Source organism: Elgaria multicarinata, chromosome 22, assembly GCF_023053635.1.
Source record: "Elgaria multicarinata webbii isolate HBS135686 ecotype San Diego chromosome 22, rElgMul1.1.pri, whole genome shotgun sequence".
NCBI lineage: Eukaryota > Metazoa > Chordata > Lepidosauria > Squamata > Anguidae > Elgaria > Elgaria multicarinata.
In genome coordinates, this window is record NC_086192.1 from 7,216,581 (window position 1) to 7,235,772 (window position 19,192).

The window sequence follows — 19,192 nt, forward strand, 5'->3', positions numbered from 1 at the left end:
TGGACCCAAACTGTGTAGGGCTTTAAAGGTAATAACCAACACTTTATACTTCTCCCGGAAACTAATTGGCAGCCAGTGAAGTGATTTTAAAGTTGGTGTAATATGGTCACCCTTAGGTGTACCGGTGACCAACCTGGCTGCCATATTTTGAACTAGTTGAAGTTTACAGACTAGGCACAGAGGTAGCCAAAAAAAGAAATCTCAGGCACCAGTTCTTAATGTTATGGTTGTCTCAATAGCAGCATTGGTTTTCCAGAGGTTGTGCTCAGCATTCTTTCTTTCTTTCAAGCATTTATAACCCGCTCTTCTGTCAAAAGATTCAGAGTGGCTTACAAGGACCAGTAATTAGAACTCTGTACCACAAGGGCTCAGTTCAGGCAACACGTTTCTCAACGGTGGATTTAGAACGCCACAGTGGAGTTTTTACACCGCCATTGAGAAATGTGTTGTCTGGCGGGAAAACTCCATGCAACGGTGGGGAGTATTTTTTGGAAAACGCTCCATACAGAATATCCATGTTGTGCAGAGGAGAGTTCCTGCACAATCAGTGTGTTGTGTGGCGGGCTCTGTGGAGTTTCCCGTTGCGTTGACTTTCCCCACTGGCTACAGAGTTCCCTGGCAAGAGCAGCGAAAGGAGCGAGTGCCGCTCTAGGAGAGCCACCGGGATTGTCTTTTTGCAGCAATGGCTGATGGGATGTTTTTAAATGGATGTTGTTATTTTTATATGTTGTTGTTCTTATGTTATTGATGGTTTTAAATTTTGTATACTTTTTTTAATGTTTACTGTTTTTAACTTTTGTAAACCCCCCAGAGAGCTTCGGCTATGGGATGGTATATAAATGTAATAAATAAATAAATGAATGAATGAATGAATGAATGGTAGGACTTGTTGGGGAGAGAGGGCGGGGGAACTATCAAATCAAATGTTGCAATGGAGTTTACTCAACTCCACGGTAGCCCACAATCACGCAATGGTGGAGTTAGAACACGTTGTGTGGGGGAGCGCCCCCTAAAAACTCAACCACTGAGTGGAGTTTTCACACTGCATTGACTAACGTGTTGTCTGAACTTGAACCAAGGAAAGGGATTGAGAGGAAGTTTTAAAACAGCATGATGGTGATGCTTGATTCCGTTCCCCGGATGGATGGGGATATATAAATTGAAGTCAGGTTTGCGCTGCATCTGTTGTCCATTTGCGCTGGCCTCTTCCTGTTTTGTTTTTAAATTTCATGAGGTAAATGTTCATAAACCTCACAGGTAACTTAGACAGAGTGCATTTCCAGCGTATATTAATTGTACATTGATCCTTCCTGCCAAGGTTATCCTCATCCTTTACAAGAATTTTTTTTTGCATATATTATAATTGGAAAAACCATGTATACATTGTAAGGGCAGCAAGCTTTCCTCTTCTCTGCCATGAGTGCTCGGATCGGCCGGCTAGCGGCCCCCATTGGCTGCTGCATCCGTTTGCTTGTGGCAGAGTAAACACTGGCGTCACACTTAATACATGGGTGCACATTTGATTAAATAGGCAACTGTGCCTAATGAGGCGGCACCGATTGTGTCAGTGCTTGCCCAGTGAACTTTTGCACCGTCTACACCGATGGCAAGATTGTGCAAAGTTCTTTTTTCTTTAAATCACCATCATTATCATCCTCTTTCCTTTCTACAATTGCAGATTATAGTGGATGAAGAGAGTCTGAAGCATCTTGTGCCCTATTTTATCTCCGCACTGAAGCAATGCAGCGCTTGGACGCACGTTGAAATTCTGCAGGCTTTGGCGGCTTCTGTCTACAACAATGGGCCCAAGTGCCAAAAGGTGGGTTGGCGCCTCTTTGAGAGGATCTTGCTAGAGGCTCATTAGTCTTTCTGCTCCAACGGAGAAGTATTCTGAGTCCAATGCATAGACAACAGGCCCCCCTCCTGGGATAACAGGCTACGCTTTTGGGCGGGGGTAGCATTGGTAGCGGAGTGGGGAATAGACACAGAGCTCACTCGCTGTTACTGAAAGCTGCCCTTTGGATGGGGTGTTGAGTTTGGGTTCTGGTCCTGCCGGGTCCACGTCATCAATCAGGTTCTTTTGGCTATCAAGATGAAACGAGCCACTTGTGCAAAAAGATGACAGTGTATTGGTGGAAAACAGAGGCAGGTTACATTCATGCAAAGAAAGTTAGCACCTCCTTCCAGCTAGTCAAGCTTTCATAGCTGGGTGTCTGCCAGCCCCCCCCCCCCCCCAATAGATAGAAGCCGTCCTTTTGAGCCACAGCAGGTTCTCCAGGCCAGTAGCGCTCCTGAAACGAAGCCGAAGCATGAAGCCTGTGCATTGGATCTTATAGGCTCTCCTGCTAGATGCCTGCCCTGTCTCATGAGCTGACAGGCTTCATCCCTCCCAGCTCTCAGAAGGAGCAGGGGAGGTCCCTCTCACAAGTTCTTAAAGCAGCTCAGCTTGGGGAAATAATTGTCCTGGTTAGGAGAGAAAACCTCCCAGCTCATCCAGAGATAAGACTCTATGAGAAAAGGGTGACATCATATGAGAGGCCCATCCAGGGGATGAGGCCTACTCTTGTCAGGTAAGGTCTGCTAAAATCTACTCACTGTGTCAGTCTACACAGGTCTCTTAGCAGCATTTTGGAACTCTGTGAAGTCCATAGGAGAGCAAGTGTGGTGTAGTGGCTAAGGTGTTGGACTGGGAGTTGGGATAGATCTGAGTTTTAGTCCCCACTCAGCCATGGAAGCCCCCACCGGGTGGCTTTGGGCCAGTCACAGACTCAGCCCAACCTACCTCACAGGGTTGTTGTTGTGAGGCTAAAATGGAGAGGAGGGGGATTATGTAAGCCACCTTGGGTTCCTTGGAGGAAAAAAAGTGGGATATAAATGAAATAAATAAAATAATATTTCTGCTCACTAACAAACTCACTACAGATGGCAGGACCATGACACAAGCAGAGTCTACACCTTGATGGAGCAGTATCATATTGGCCATGTATTGTAGCATCTACATTCAATCTGACCTGTGTGCTATTGCACAAAATATGATAGCTCCCTGGTATGCAAGGTTTAAATTTAAATTTGAACGTCTGAGCTATCTGAAACTTATCTCCAATCCTGTGCTCAGAAATATCCTAACCTGACTCACGATGCAACAGGTGTTTATCGTCGTTTTAGAAGGGCATTTTAATAAAATTCCTTAGGGTCTTAGATTATGCCCATGCAGCAGTGGGTTAATGAAAATCTTCCTTCATTATTTGTTTTACTGTTCTATTTTCTCTACAGTTTAAACAAAAGTTTTTAGACACTGCCCTCAGAGGGAAACTGGTTGGTCCAAGTTGGGGAAAATAGTTTTTGTTTTTCATTTCACAGTAAGACAATTTAATTCGCAGTGGCAATTTTATCCCCTTCAGCAACAAAACTTCGAACTAGCTTCCGACTTCTTGTGTATCATGAACAAACATGTTTTGTTGATGATGAATTGTTGTCTTTGATGCGTTTTTACTGTATTCTCTGTTCATATTCTCTTCTTTAGTAGTGGTTGTAACCAGTATCAATAATATTTTATTCAACCATTCTGGCCCCATTCAACCAGAAGTGCTAGTCAAATGCTTCATGCGCTAGGATACTTCATCATAGCAGGCAGACTTAATAGTGCCTCCTGTAATTTGTGAACTGCCCAGAGAGCTCCGGCTATTGGGCGGTATAGAAATGTAATAAATAAATAAATAAAGCACTGATCCTTCCTCCTGGTTTCGTAATAGCTCACTAATTCCAATTCCTATTTATTTGTGTTTAACTTTCTGATTCATGTACGTAGCAGATGTGCGGTGACTGGTGTTTTATTTTTTAGTATCTTCCAGATTTACTGGGGGGAAATGGACTTCTAGTACAGCTCAGCAGCTCAACTCAAACGGACATTGAGCTCAAGAGGGCGGCTGTGCACAGCATGGCGAACCTCTGCCTCAGGTACAACTTGGGCAATCCAGCTGGCAGCTTGGCCCTGTTCATTATGCTACGTTTATTCTATGCAACCGCAGGCAATTTGTTCATCTCTAAGAACCACAGAAATAAGTTGTAATAAGCGTAAGCCAGGGTGGACAACGTCTAGCTCTTCCAGACGTTTTGGCTTGCAACGCCTATCAGCCCTAAACATAGCCAATGGTGAGGGATCATGGGAATTGTAGGCAAAAACATCTGGAGGGTGGAAAGTTGCCCACTCCTGGCCCCTGCTATGCAATTGGAAACTAAGGGGTGTTTTTTTCCTGCAAGTCCATTTCCTTGCCTTTGCCCAGTCCGACTTAGGCTTTACTCCCTTGTGTTTTAGCATACCTGGACAACCATACCTGGAGGAAGCTTACAGAGAGCTGTGCTTTCAGGTGTTCCTCAGCGTGCTACAATCTTCGAAAGGATCTAGGGTGGATGACATCACCTTTTGCATGGTAGGTGTAAGCGTGGCTGTTTGGGGCATGAAGGCTGTCAATTGAGACCAGACTTATAAACAGCAGTTTGCCTAACCTGGGGAATGCTGGGAGTTTGGGGAACTTTTTTCCTTCTGTCTAAACATGTATAGAATTGCCCCAGGAACTGCCTTGCTATTATGAGCTTTATCACCTAGTCCAAGGATGGTACATTTGAAATAGGCTAGTAGTTACCCAGATCCAGTGGAATTCATGATTGCACACAAACACACTTTTCCTGCAGAACCACCCTTTCCTGAAAAGAGGCTTTCACCGCCCCATAGATCATCTTAACAAGCCGCCATCTGCTCAAAACCCCGTCTGGTTAAGGCGGAGCTGCTGGCTGGGTTCTTTCCTTCCCTTCTTCAGTGTTCCGTGGCTCATCTTCCCTGCATCTTCACCTCCCAACTGCGAGGAAAAAATCAGCCACCAAACCAGAGTAGAGGAGATGTATTGTGTGTGGCATGGGCAACCCCTGCCTTGAACATGATTTGCCAGTTTGGCTTAAGTTCATGTATGCATGTGCAGGCCTAGCAGCAGTGTGAGGGGAGGGGTCTGCAAGTGGAAGAGACTAGATTAAGGGCGCATCTCTAATGGGCAGTGTTGATTCACTGGGGAAGTGTCCACAAATGGCGGTCAAGCTGTTGATGTTGAGGATCCAAGCTTTTACTGCAAGCACGTTTCAGACCAGCCAGTCTGTTAGAGCCACTCTCATCCTCGCCGTCGGTACAGAGAAAATCCTTTTAACTGGACCTGCAAAGGGTTGCAACCGGGACCTCGGGTAACGGGAAGCATGTGCTTTGCAGCCCAGTTGTATCCCCTCCAGGAACCTCACTTAGATTTAGTGAGTTGGCAGCTCTTCTTGGAGTTGCACCGTTCTGTTCGGCATCGCAGATCTTGCCGGCGCAACAACCTGATAACATTTTAAAATGGGTTTCATGTGAAGTACGCTTCTGTAGGCCAAAGTCACCGCTAATTCTAGTCACAAACCTTCTGAGCTTGTGACTAGAATTAAGTGTGATATGGAAGGAATCTCTCGACTTCTTTTCGTTTGGGAAGTCTTTGCGTATGGGTTGCAATCACCTTAAGCGCTTGACAGTAGTTATATCATGCGCTATAACATTGTGGCTTCAGAGGATGCCAAGTTGCTGGGAAGTGTCGCTAATTTTCTTGTTCCTGTTTCCCCTGCAGTTGTTGCAGAACGCCTTGAAAGGAATCCAGTCGCTCTTAAACGGAGGAAAGATGAAGCTGACGCAGACCGATCAGCTTGGTTCCCTCCTTGCTGTGTTAAAGGTGATTCATTTATTTAAAATGTAAATCCTACCCCTTTCTCCCAGAGAAAGGTAAGGTCTCTAAGAAGAGCCATGCTGGATCCATTGTCCAGGGGTCCATCCAGTCCAGCGTTCTCTTCACACAGTGGCCAACAGGAAACCCAGAAGCAGAACATGTGCTACGGTACCCACCCTCCCATGTTCCCCAATATCCGGTGTGCATAGGCTTACTGCCTCTACTATTGGAGGTAGCACGTAGCCGTCAGGACTACTAACTGTTGATAGCCTTCTTCTCCAGGAATTTATCCAACCCCCTTTTAAAGCCATACAAATTCGTCGCCATCACACCCCAGTGGTTTTTTCTGAGTGATAGAGCAATTACTGGATTGTATAACATCTGATTCATTCTGACTAACAGAGAAACGTTTGCTGCAGAGACAACAGGCAACAAGAACGTGAAGAGAAGGCTTTTAACTGCTCCATTTTAATTCTTTGTTTTTTCATGTTATTCTGTCTAATCAAGTCAGTAGACTCGGGGTTGGAAGGAGAATCATGTTAATATACCATTTGTAAGGTATAAAATTAGGGATTGAAGACAAAAAGGTATATATTGGTTAGACATAAAAAAAGACAAATGGAAAAAGCAGAAAAGGCATGGGGAGGTGTACCAACACCCTAAAAACAAAGCGAGAATTGTTTCCTACATGGGCAAGGAGCATTTGGAAATTTAGTACCTTAGTTTTTTTCATTTGTGTCATGTGAGAAAAGTTAGTAAGCATGAAGTTAAAGTAGTTAATTCACATTTATATATTGCAGAGCCCTAGGTTGTAAATGAAAGCTAGAAATAATCTATTGGATAATTTATAATACAATGGTATCTAGTCAGAAGCTAGTTACTACCAAGTACAATTAAGTTCCAGTTTAATTGTACTTGGTAGTAGCTAGCTTCTGACTAGTACAAAGAAGATAAGGTGTTGTTCTATTTTTTGTTCTATTTCTTTTTCTTTTCCTTTAGCGCTTTTTCTCGTGTACAATGACATTCAGTATAATCAACGTATTTATTGTTCTGTAATTTTACTTCATCTGTTTGTAGCTCCTGGGGAAGGATCGCCAGATCCGAGACGTTGAGCTCCTTTTTCAAACGGTTTTTTACAAAAATATTTTTGAACAGTACAGACATTCGTGTAAAGAGATTAAAAACTTTCCCACTCTTCAACACTAGAGTCTACCTCTCTTTCTGTTGGTGCATGTGGACGTCACAATAAATCATGATTTTGACAGCCTGGCCCTCCCCTTGGGCTTGCATGCCCTCCCTCTTTCCTCTTGCTGCAGCCGTGAGGAGGTCTTCAGAAACTTTTGTTTCTGTTTTTGATTAACTGTGGCTCATTGTATCATCCAGATTGAGGTTAATCTTAACCGTGGTTTGATTGAAACAAGCCAGCTTCAGATTGTGGGTTACGAAGCTGGCTTGTTTCAACTAACCTTAGTTACCGTTGACCACAGTTCAGTGCTTGGGAGCCACACTAAACTATGGCTAATCTAAAGTGGAAGTGAAAGCTTTCTTACCTTGCGACCATGCCAGAAGAGGTGGGGGGAATGTGTGAGGCTCATTCCCACCATGATAAACTCAGGTCTACAGTGACATCCAAACACAGGTGATGTCTGCAAGGTGACTACAGTTCATTAAAATGTAATGAAAAGCTCATTCTAAATGCAAACCGATCGCTCTGAACTATTGTTACTTGCCCTGAACAAGCAAACAGCATGCAAGATACTGGAGGCTATTGTGCGACTTCGTTGGATGCTGTGAATAGTTTTTGTTGGCATGCTTTTAAAAATCCCATAAGGAATTTCAGAGTGGTCTGGGAACAAAGCCCTATGAGGGACTGAAAGAACTGGGCATGTTTAGCCTGGAGAAGAGAAGATGGAGGGGAGACATGATAGCACTCTTCAAATACTTAAAAGGTTGTCACACAGAGGAGGGCCAGGTTCTCTTCTCGATCCTCCCAGAGTGCAGGACACGGAATAACGGGCTCAAGTTACAGGAAGCCAGATTCCGGCTGGACATCAGGAATAATGTCCTGAGTGTTAGAGTAGTATGACAATGGAACCAGTTACCTAGGGAGGTCGTGGGCTCTCCCACCCTGGAGGGATGCTTTAAGGTGGATTCCTGCATTGAGCAGGGGGTTGGACTCGATGGCCTTATAGGCCCCTTCCAACTCTACGATTCTGTGATCGTATGATAGAATTTGAAGTGTGTGGTAAGGGAAATTTTAATGAATCTAGGAACTTCTAAAAAGAGGAATAGGCAGGAGGGGGTCACACAGGAATTTGGAAATGCGTAAAACATGCCTTGAAGAAGAAAAAGGAGAGTAACTTTTCTAACGGAGACAATTTGCAAGAAGACAAAGGGACCTGCTGAATATCACCTTGCCGCCACCAAATAATGTAAATCTGATGCGTGTTTTGTTGCTGATTTTAGAAATGCATGTTTCATGGTCTTCCTGGACTGAACATAGAAATGCCAGCCGTCTTATACCCAGCAGTGCTTCCTCAGTATGACAGCAGGTCGCCAGTTAAACAAGAGAAGATGGAACCAAGTGGCATTAAAACGGCTGGGGTAAGCGTTTGTAGTGACTTCTCATTTGTGTGCATTCAGGATAATCAAAACTCTACACCCAGCACACACTGGGCATGTTTAGTGTGTGTTTCTGTCCGTTTTAAGGAAATGGAATATTTTGGCAAGGACAGTAACAATTTTCTCTTATCCTTCATCTGTAAAATGGGGAGCTTTTGGGGTGGAAAGCTTTGGTACCCAGGTATAGACTGGAGTCACACAGCTCGATAACCCAGCACTCAAGGTTGAGTATGGGTTGAGCATGGCTTGTCATTGAACTGTGACTTGTTGTTGAAACATGGGTTGTCGTGTAGTCTGAGCCCGGCCACGATTACAAACCATGGTTTATTTATTTATTTATTTATTACATTTCTATACCGCCCAATAGCCGAAGCTCTCTGGGCAGTTCACAAAAATTAAAACCATAATAAAACAACCAACATGTTAAAAGCACAATTACAAAATACGGTATAAAAAGCACAACCAGGATAAAAACATGCAGCAAATCTGATATAAGATTAAAATACAGAGTTAAAGCAGTAAAATTTAAATTTAAGTTAAAATTATGTGTTAAAATACTGAGAGAATAAAAAGGTCTTCAGCTGGCGACGAAAGGAGTACAGTGTAGGCGCCAGGCGGACCTCTCTGGGGAGCTCATTCCACAACCGGGGTGCCACAGCGGAGAAAGCCCTCCTTCTAGTAGCCACCTGCCTTACTTCCTTTGGCAGGGGCTCACGGAGAAAGGCCCCTGTAGATGATCTTAAGGTCTGGGCAGGTACATATGGGAGGAGGCGTTCCTTCAAATAACCTGGCCCCAAACCGTTTAGGGCTTTGAATGTCAGTCCCAGCACTTTGAATCGGGCCCAGAGCTGGACTGGCAGCCAATGAAGTTGTAAAAGGACTGGCGTAATGTGAGCTCACCGGCCAGTCCCTGTTAGTAAACCATGAACAACCCGTGAAGAGAACCCATGGTTTGTGAACTGTGGATTGTTTGTGCTTAAACCATTGTTAGTTACAGGGGCTGAGTTCAGACTACACAACAACCCACAGTTCAATAACAATCCACACTTAATCTATACTTAACATTGAGTGTGGGTTGCCTTATTGTCTGAACGCAGTTGTAGGAATGCTCGAGGGTTTCGTTCAGTCTGCATTTCAAAGCGAACTGACCCAATCCACATGTTTTGGACTAATGTGTGGATCAGAACACAGTTATCCTTCAGATTTCATGGTTTTCCAGATTTTATGATGGAGTCCTTGGCTCCAGAAAACATTTCAAAAATGCAGAAAAAAGCATACCTTTTAGGATAAAATACATTTAAAAATGTGTCCTTTGAAGAAAAAATACATTTTGAAACACGCGTGCCAAGAGAATATGATGAAAAATACATATTTCAATATGACTTGTGATGGCAATTTCTTTTTTTAAAAGATTAATGCGGGAATGGGACAGGACGGACTTAAGAATTAACACATGTGAATGTGGCACAACCTGGAAATGGCCTGATCCGCCCGTCTCTATCCCCAGCTACTTCTCACCACTTCCAAGTGCCTCTGCTAAGAGATAGTGAGCTTGGGGCAGACTCTCCCCAGACTCAAAGACACATGGTGGCCACGGGCTATTGCCTTTGTGGTTCCCAGGAGATAAGCATGCTGCCCGACCTTGCAGGGTTGTCTGAATGACTGCAAACAAATGTTAAGCATTTTGAGCACTGGGATGAAGCCCTAAACTTTTGTACACCCACAGCATGCAGGATACACTCTTAAGCATGCAGGATACACTCTTAAGCATGTTAATGGCTTCCTAGATCAAGAAGACTTCAAATACTTGAAAGGTTGTCACACAGAGGAGGGCCAGGATCTCTTCTCGATCCTCCCAGAGTGCTGGACACGGAATAATGTGCTCAAGTGACAGGAAGCCAGATTTCGGCTGGACATCAGGAAAAACTTCCTGACTGTTAGAGCAGTTCGACAATGGAACCCATGAGCTATGGAGGTCGTGGACTCTCCCACACTGAAGGCCTTCACGAGGCAGCTGGACAACCACCTGTCAGGGATGCTTTAAGGTGGATTGCTGCATTGAGCAGGGGGTTGGACTCCTACTATTCTATGATTCTGTGACCTCCTTAAATTGTACGTGGGAGTTTGGAAGTGGGTACACTCTGTCCACTGATGGATATATTTCAGTGACAATATTAAAAGGAAGTTACATAATTGTATTGGGTTTTTAATTTTTTTTTAAAGGGATGGAACTAGCCTTCCTCAACCTGGGGTGCTCCAGATGTGTTGGACTGCCCCAGCTGGGGCATTCTGGGAGATGCAGTCCAACACATCTGGAGCGCCCCAGGTTGAGGAAGGCTGGATGGAACAGATCTATGTATAAAACTCACTAAGAATTCACGTGTGTGTGTGTGTGTAATCCCCCTGCCCACCAACAGAACAGGAGGAAAAAGCCCAAGGCAAAGCAGAAGAAGGGCAAGTTGGAGGAAGGGCTAAAAGAAGAGCCTGAAGGAGCTGTCGAAGAAGGTGGAATTGAGGATCCAAAATTACAGCGGGATCCTGATCCAGATGCCTCGCATCGGGCTTTGGGCGACACGTGCGCATCGTCGGTGAAGGACCGTTTGCCTTTGCACGCCTTGGGCTGGAAAAGAATCAGCAGCAGTGACTCGGAGTATTCCGATACCGAGGGTGGGATGCAGAACAAAACGAGGTTGGTGATTACATACGAAGCCCCCCTCTACCCCCGCTCCCTATCCATGTGCACGACACTCAGGTTGGTGCCCTTCGAGTCTCCACGTTTCTTGGATTGTAGCTGGCATGAGTTGGATATGCAGGCAACTCATAAAGGAAACTTTCCTCGTAAAGGAAACTGAAAGCTTTCCCTTCATCTCCGCTGTTGCTCCTTCCTCCAATCCTTTTATAATCTGTATAGCCGAAGTGGGCATCCCGTGGGCTGTGCCCTGTGTCTGTCCCCGTCCCGTCCCCCCGCCGCTCTCTGTGTGGCCTCCCAAGCCCTGGGGAGCCCCGCCCACTTTTCCTCGCTGCCCAGCTGATCAGCTCGGCCGTGGGGGGAAAATGCAGGGCTCTAGGTTCGTAGAAGAAGTCCACCCCTCTCAAATCCCAGCGCTTGTGATGGCAGGCGGACAGAGTTGGCCCTGTTCCGACGACACGCTAAGCCATGGCGGTTAAGCATGTTGAGCTAAACATTATGGCTTAGCGCAGAGGTTCCCAAAGTGGGCGGTACTGCCCCCTTGGGGGGGGGGATTGCATAGGGGGGTGCTAAGAGGCAAAGGGGCGATCAAGGTGGTCTTTTCCGAGAAGCGCCTCTCCAGAAGGTCTTAAAACCCAGGGACATCCTTATGGGAGAAGGTAGTTTGGTCTCAAAATATTAGATATTTGATATCTAATATTCTTGCTAAATGACTATCAGACTTTGAAAAGATGCTATCACTGGATCAAGTCCATCAGTTATGTTTAATTGAATAAACTAAAAAAATGCAATTGGATTTTGAATAAATATTCAATTAATTGTTGAATATTCAATTAATTGAACTGTTTTGAATTTTATTGTTATTGTTATTTATAATTTTTATTTTTATTATTTTTATAATTTTGTAAACCACCCAGAGGGCTCCGGCTATTGGGCAGTATAGTAATGCAATTAATAAATTATCTTCCTTAGTGGGTCATTGAAAACCGCTATTCTCAATAATGATTTTTATAATGAAAGGTAGGGGGCACTGGGCACGAGTTTGTGGAACCAAGGGGGCGGTGACCTGAAAAAGTTTGGGAACCACTGGCATAGCATGTCGTGTGAACCGTTCCTAATCAGGGTGACTACATAACCACGGTTTAAACCCGCTCACTAGCCATTTGCTGCAAAAGGGTTAGCGGCCTACCCATGGTTTAGCGTGTCCTCTCAACAAGCCCGATCCCTGTTTGGCTCGCTGGTGGGTGGGAGATGCTTTAACACACACACACACACACACCCCTAACCCTTTAGCGATTGCTGTTTCATGACCAGCAAGCAGCAATCTCAGTTGTGATTACTGTTGGGGGTGGGAGGTGAACCCACGCCCCTTAGAGAGGATTCCTGGCGTCTTTAACCACTCTGCCCCCCCAGGAATCCTATCTCATCAGGCACCAAGGAGAGGATGAAACCTCTCCATCCCTGCCTGCTGAAATGACGGAGAGGAGAGTGTGGGTGCATGCATGCGGTCCATGCTCCACCACCACAGTACCACACGTGGCCCTCAAGGCCAAGAACATTGACCACTCCTGAGTTATGCTTCTTCTTGCTCCCTGTCACAGAAATGCCCCACTACTTGGCATCGGATTATTTTCCCTTTGTGTCTTTTTTAAAAAAAAATTACATTCAAGCGCCTCTTTATATCTGTTCCCCCTGGCTGATCCTGGGTGGCCATTCTTCCCTGCTGTCCTTTCCTCTCTTATTTGTCCCGCCTTTACTTTTCAAGCTGTAAGCCATTGGGCAGGGCCTTCGTATTTCATTTTGGTGCAGTGCTTAGCAGCATTAGGCGCTTTAGAAATAATTTATGCGATGGAACATCTCCGCTTCCAAACCTGCCTCAACTGTGACGCCCGAGAGTGGAGTTCTTTTCTAATTTTTTTTTTTAAAAAAACCATGACTGTGGAGTGTAGAACTTTCGGCTTTCCAGATGTTGAACTCCCATCATCCCCAGATGTCATGGGCAGGGGTAATGGTAATTGTGGTCTAACAACAGCTGGAGGGCCACACATTTCACACTCCTTCATAAATGTTTAAGGTGTAAAACAAACCTCACCCAAGTTATTAAGCCCACGCCTGCTCCACACACCTGTCTCATAGTGCCTTCTTTGTTTTGCACAAGGTCTTTCCAAGCCAAAGTTCGCCAAGGGGCTTTAACCTGCTTCCTTTCCACGGTGAAGTCAATAGAGAAGAGAGTCCTCTACGGCTACTGGTCAGCGTTTGTTCCCGACGCTCCTGGGATCGGATGCCCCCAGTCTGTGTCTTTGATGACGATTGCTTTAAAAGACCCTTCGCCAAAGGTAAGAGATCACAGCGGAGGGGAGAACTCTTAATTATTTAAAGCTGCTTTCTCCAAGCCGGAACCCCCCAGGCTATTTGTCAATATTCTTGACTCCAGGGGTGTTATGCCTGTTCCAAAGGCTGAATATTTATGTATTTTATTCCTTCTTCTCACATCAGTCCGTTGGTTTCTGTTCACCACTCTGCTGCTAAGATCATCTTGGCTCGCCACTCTGACCATGTTACTCCACTTCTGAAATCTCTTCATTGGCTTCCAATTCACTTCAGAATCCAATATAAACTTCTCCTGTTGACCTACAAAGCTTTTCACTGTCTAGCTCCTTCCTATCTCTCCTCTCTCATCTCACACTATTGCCCCGCTCGTGCTCTTCGCTCCTCTGATGCCATGTTTCTCACCTGCCCAAGGGCCTCTACTTCCCTTGCTCGGCTCCGTCCATTTTCTTCTGCTGCCCCTTATGCCTGGAACGCTCTTCCAGAACATTTGAGAACTACAAGTTCAACCGCAGCTTTTAAAGCTCAGCTAAAAACTTTTCTTTTTCCTAAAGCTTTTAAAACTTGATTTTGTTCTGACTTTATACTGCTAGTTTTACCCTACCCTGTGCCTGTTTACCCTACCCTGTGCCTGTTTGCATTCTCTTCCCCTCCTTATTGTTTTACTATGATTTTATTAGATTGTAAGCCTATGCGGCAGGGTCTTGCTATTTACTGTTTTACTCTGTACAGCACCATGTACATTGATGGTGCTATATAAATAAATAAATAAATAAATAAATAATAATATAAAGCTCTTTCTAAGGAATCCCAAAGCAGTTCTGGTCTTGAAACTGGTTAGAGGCACATTTTGATCTCCTTACAGCAGGCGTGTCGAACCTCTTTCAGCCCGGGGGCCGGATTCCATTTCAGAGAAGCTCTCAGGGTCCGTGTTCTAGTGGTGGGCGGGGCTAAAGGCAAAAAAGGCGGGGCCCAAATCTGCAAACCACCAACATATTGTAGCTTGCAGCTCTTACTGCCAGTCGCTAAGCCTTAGGAGAGGCATTTCAACCATCATCATCGTCGTTGTTATATTTATATCCCACCTTTCCCCCAACATGGGACTCAAGATAGCTTTACAAAATTAAAACTTATACAATTAAAACAAATAAATAGAAATATACGAAAGTTAAAAATATAATTGCTGTAATATTAAAACGTTTACAACATTTAAAAAACAAATGACAATTAAAAATAAAATAAAAATCCAGTGTCCAGACTATTCCCCAAAGGCCTGCCGGAACAAAAAAGTTTTTGCCTGCTTCCAGGAGCGTAGCAAGGAAGGAGCCAGTCTTAACTTCCCTGGGAAGGGATTTCCAGACCCCTGGAGCACACGGAGAGGGCTTTCAGAATACGGAGGCAACTGCACGAAAGCCAGGAAACACGAAACAATCAGTGGTCAGGGGAAATGGGGGTGGCCATATGGGGATACTGGGTGGGCCAGGTTAGGACCCCAAGTCTGAGTTTTTTTCATCCCTGGTCTATCTTGACTGGTAGTGGCTCTCCAGGGTCTCAGCCCATGATCCTCCCTAGGTCATTGGTTCCATTGTCATACTGCTCTAAAAATCAGGAAGTTTTTCCAAGCTGGACATCAGGAAAAACTTCCTGACTGTTAGAGCAGTACGACAATGGAACCAGTTACCTAGGGAGGTTGTGGGCTCTCCCACACTAGAGGCCTTCAAGAGGCAGCTATCAGGGATGCTTTAAGGTGGATGAGCAGGGAGTTGGACTTGATGGCCTTATAGGCCCCTTCCAACTCTACTATTCTATAACTCTATGAAAACAAACACACAAAGTGCAAGAGACCTAACAGGACTGCGCTAGACCAAGAAGATGATTTTATACAATGTTTATTTTAAAAAAACACACACACACCACTTGATGATCAAACTCTAAACAGTGAATATTTCCAATGCTTGCATACCATCAATAACAGTCATATTGATGTCCTAACAACTCTTATCAGTTACAATTATATAACATATATGACGAATGAATTACAATTGATGGTACACATCGAAATCTAAAATAAATGTAAACAACCCTATCTACAGAACCCCGGTATATTCCCGTTTGGACTATACGTAGTCTTCCCCAGGAGCTCCTACAGATCATTCTTCCGGTATATCCAACACTCTAATCACAAACTCCATTAACTGATATATCGTTGAAAGATCGTTTCACTTGCCCAGGCTGTGCTCCCTGATCCTTCTGAGTGCAGATGGCAGGGACCAACCTGGGACGCCCCGCGTGCCAAGTGCCTGCTCCACCACTGAGCCGCGTTCCTCCCCTCTTTCAGATGCGGGCTTGCGCCCTGCAGGTCCTCTCAGCCATCTTGGAAGGCTCCAAGCAGTTCCTGTCCATCGCTGAAGATGCCAGCGACCACAAGAGAGCGTTCACGCCCTTCTCGGTGACGGTTGCGGCCAGCATCCGAGAGCTTCATCGTTGTCTCCTGTTGGCCCTGGTGGCTGAATCCTCTTCCCAAACCCTCACCCAGATTATCAAGGTGCGTGTTGGCCTGCAGAAATCGCTTTTGCTCTGCCCGCCTGTGGATATTTTTAAAGGAGTGCATGCAACGCCGTAGTAGTTTTGCAGCATTTTTCCAGGCTGGTCAGATAGCTTCAGGCAGATTCTCATAATCATCACAACATCCCTGTAATGTAGGCCTGGATCATCACCATATTACAGATAGCCCTTTTTATTACCGTATTTCTTCGATTCTAAGACACACTTTTTTCCCTAAATAAAAAGCTCTAAAAATGGGGTGCGCCTTAGAATCGATGGCGTCTTAGAATTGAAGCAATATGGTAGATGCAAAAAGACTCTATTCCATTAAAAAGGGTCTGAAACATCCATTCTCTCTAGCTTTATTGCTTTTAGAAAGCTGAGCAAGCAGGGCTTTCTAAGATTGCTTTGCTGGCTGATTGGAGCCTACAGCGCGCCCCGTGCAGCTCCGGCCCTCGTCAGCCGCGCCAGGAAGACACGCGGCTCCAAGAGTCAGGAGGCTCAACCCCCTCAAGCACCGGGTTCCCCCCCCCCAGCCGTCCCGCTGGGAAGCGCTTGTCCCACCTGGAACCCCTCACGGCCGCGGAAAAACCTGTGCCCAGAGGATAAAGAAGTGCTGCTCCACCGAAGCTGCTCTCACGCGGCAGCTCCAGTCGTCTCTCTCGTCCTCGGGCAGGCAGGCAGCCAAAAGAGGAAGTTCCTGCAGCAGCCGCAAGCCGGGACAAGGAGCTGGGAGGGTAAGCGCCTGTTTTTTGCTTACCCCTAAGCCTCTCCCAGCGCAGTGGCCCCAAAACCCAGCTCTTTCTAAGAAATTCTACTCATAAAAGATGTTCAAAGAAATTTATTTTTTCTTCGAATCAAAGCTTTTCCCCCCTGTTGGTGGCACTGAAATTAGTGTGCGCCTTAGAATCGATGGCGTCTTAGAATCGAAGAAATACGGTATTATTAATCCATTGCATTTATATCCTGCCTTTACCTCAATGAACTCATATATGGTTATTCCTGCCTATTTTTTCTCCTCCCAACAACCCTGTGAGATGGGTTAGCCTGGGAGACTGGCCCAGGTCACCTGGTGAACTTCATGACTGAGTATGGATTTCCACCTGGGTCTCCTGGTCTGATACTCTAACCACGACATCACACTGGCTGACTTTTCTGTCACGCATTAGAGTGTCCAAAACGCATTGCAAGCGCTGCCTCCGTCATTCTTACATTTAATTCTAGTCTAGGCCACTGTCTGAGAAGGATGCATTATTCTTTATTATTTCTGTATGTCTATTCTTTCTCCATTTTGTTAATTCCAAAGTAAGGAACTTCTGAAAGAGAGTTAGAGAAAGCAAGAAACATATACCAAACTAGGAAGGGACAATCAAGCAGCAAAACCTTCACTTGTACCCTCCAGCTTGTGATTTTACTCTCCAGAACTAAACACCTTCTGGTCCGTTTCTTGCCCGTTGACAGTGCCTTGCCAACCTGGTTGCGAATGCACCCTACAGCCGTTTAAAGCCTGGGCTGCTGACCCGAGTGTGGAACCAGATAAAGCCATACATTCGACACAAAGGTAGGCCGGGCGTTGAGCTGCATGGGTTTCCGCAGCGGTTTTGTCACTAATACGTATCGCTTCAAAATTGTGTTCTAAAACCGTCGGTCAAATCGTTATTCCGCCAAGGAAGCCCAAAGCGGTGCTTTGCTTCCATTGGCACGGTTGGGTGGCGCCCAGCATTTTCCCTTTGTGAATCGCAAGAGGCATTTCTGTTCAAGAAATGAGGCCTGGGCTGTTTGCCGCTCTCATTCAGTCAACACGGATGGGAATGTTGCCGCCTTGTTTCCCACAGCAAGCACGTCATATTTAGATAGCGGATGAGTGTGTGGAAAGCCTCTGGGAAATTGTTTGGGCCGGGGGTTGCCAGATGTCGCAGGATGTCCTCTCCACAAATGTGCAACATCCACACACCGGCCCGGTTTGCACACAACACCGACCTGTGGGTTGTCGTCGACGTTGCGCAGGAAGGAACACCCTCCACTTTGGCTTGTTTTCAGATTGCAAAACAGCCCGGGAATGCCCCATTCCTTGGTTGTTCGCGTGACGTACAAACCCAGAACTCTGGTTTGTGGAGAGAGAAACAGCCCATAGTTTTAACCTGACGACAGACTTTAATGCAGCCTTCTCCAACCTGGTGCCCTCCAGGCATGTTGGACTACAACTCCCATAATTCCCCAGCTAGCTGAGGGATTATGGGAATTGTAGTTCAACATGCTTGGGGGGGTATACCAGGTTGGAGAAGGCTGCATTAAAGCATCAAGATTACAGCATCAAGGTTCTTATATAGGCGCTGGTTTGAAATAGACTGACATTGAGCTTACTGAACCTGCATCACAAGCGCTCCCTGTGTTCTTTCTACTAGATGTGAATGTTCGAGTGTCCAGCCTCACGCTGCTGGGAGCCGTAGTATCATCCCAGGCCCCTTTGCCAGAGGTGCACCTCCTTTTGCAACAGCCCAGCTTTTCAGGGCTCAGTGACAGTGGATCCACCACACCGCACTGTTCCAGTGTGCCTGAATGGCGCAGAGAAGCCCCCCTGGGCCCAGGGGAGCCGCCCCTCACCATGGAGAAGGCACCCGCAGACCCCTGCTGGCTCCTCCGTCTCTGCATCTCCCTGGCTGTGCTGCCCAGGGAAGACGGTTACTCGGATAGCGACGCCAGCTGCCTGTCACCCGCTAGCATCTATGAACCGTCTCCAGTTCGGCTGGAGTCGTTGCAGGTATGTAGGTATGGCTGGGTGGCTGACGTTCTCCCAGTATCAAAGCCGCAGAAGAGCCCTGCTGGATCAGAATGAGAGTCCATCTAGTCCAGCACTCTGTTCACACAGGGGCCAAGCAGCTGTCGACCAGGGACCCACAAGCAGGACACAGAGCAACAACACCTTCCCACCCATGTTCCCCAGCAACTGGTGCATATAGGCTTACTGCCTGAGATACTGCAGACAGCACACAACCATCAGGGCTAGTAGCCATGGATAGCCTTCTGCTCCAGGAATTTATCCAACCCCCTTTTAAAGCCATCCCAATGGGTGGCCATGACTACATCTTGTGGCAGTGAGTTCCATAGTTTAACTCTGCACTTTATAAAGAAGTTCTTCCTTTGATCTGTCCTGAATCTCCCACCCATCAGCTTCATGGGAGGACCCCACTGGGTTCTAATATTATGGGAGAAAAATGTCTCCCTCATTCTCCACACCATGCATCATTTTGTACACCTCTATCATCATCATCAT

General features: G+C 45.9%; 1 protein-coding gene across 1 annotated transcript in view; it reads left to right on the forward strand.

Moving 5' to 3' along the window:
* The window catches only part of HEATR6 (HEAT repeat containing 6), a 41,505-nt gene that overhangs the window by 3,653 nt on the left and 18,660 nt on the right, over positions 1 to 19,192 (forward strand). Inside the window, exons 3-12 of the mRNA XM_063146704.1 lie at positions 1,679 to 1,819; positions 3,842 to 3,957; positions 4,316 to 4,430; positions 5,640 to 5,741; positions 8,202 to 8,339; positions 10,775 to 11,046; positions 13,205 to 13,382; positions 15,713 to 15,919; positions 17,380 to 17,479; positions 18,324 to 18,679. Of these exons, the coding sequence (XP_063002774.1) occupies positions 1,679 to 1,819; positions 3,842 to 3,957; positions 4,316 to 4,430; positions 5,640 to 5,741; positions 8,202 to 8,339; positions 10,775 to 11,046; positions 13,205 to 13,382; positions 15,713 to 15,919; positions 17,380 to 17,479; positions 18,324 to 18,679 (1,725 nt within the window). The remainder of the gene's footprint in view (positions 1 to 1,678; positions 1,820 to 3,841; positions 3,958 to 4,315; positions 4,431 to 5,639; positions 5,742 to 8,201; positions 8,340 to 10,774; positions 11,047 to 13,204; positions 13,383 to 15,712; positions 15,920 to 17,379; positions 17,480 to 18,323; positions 18,680 to 19,192) is intronic.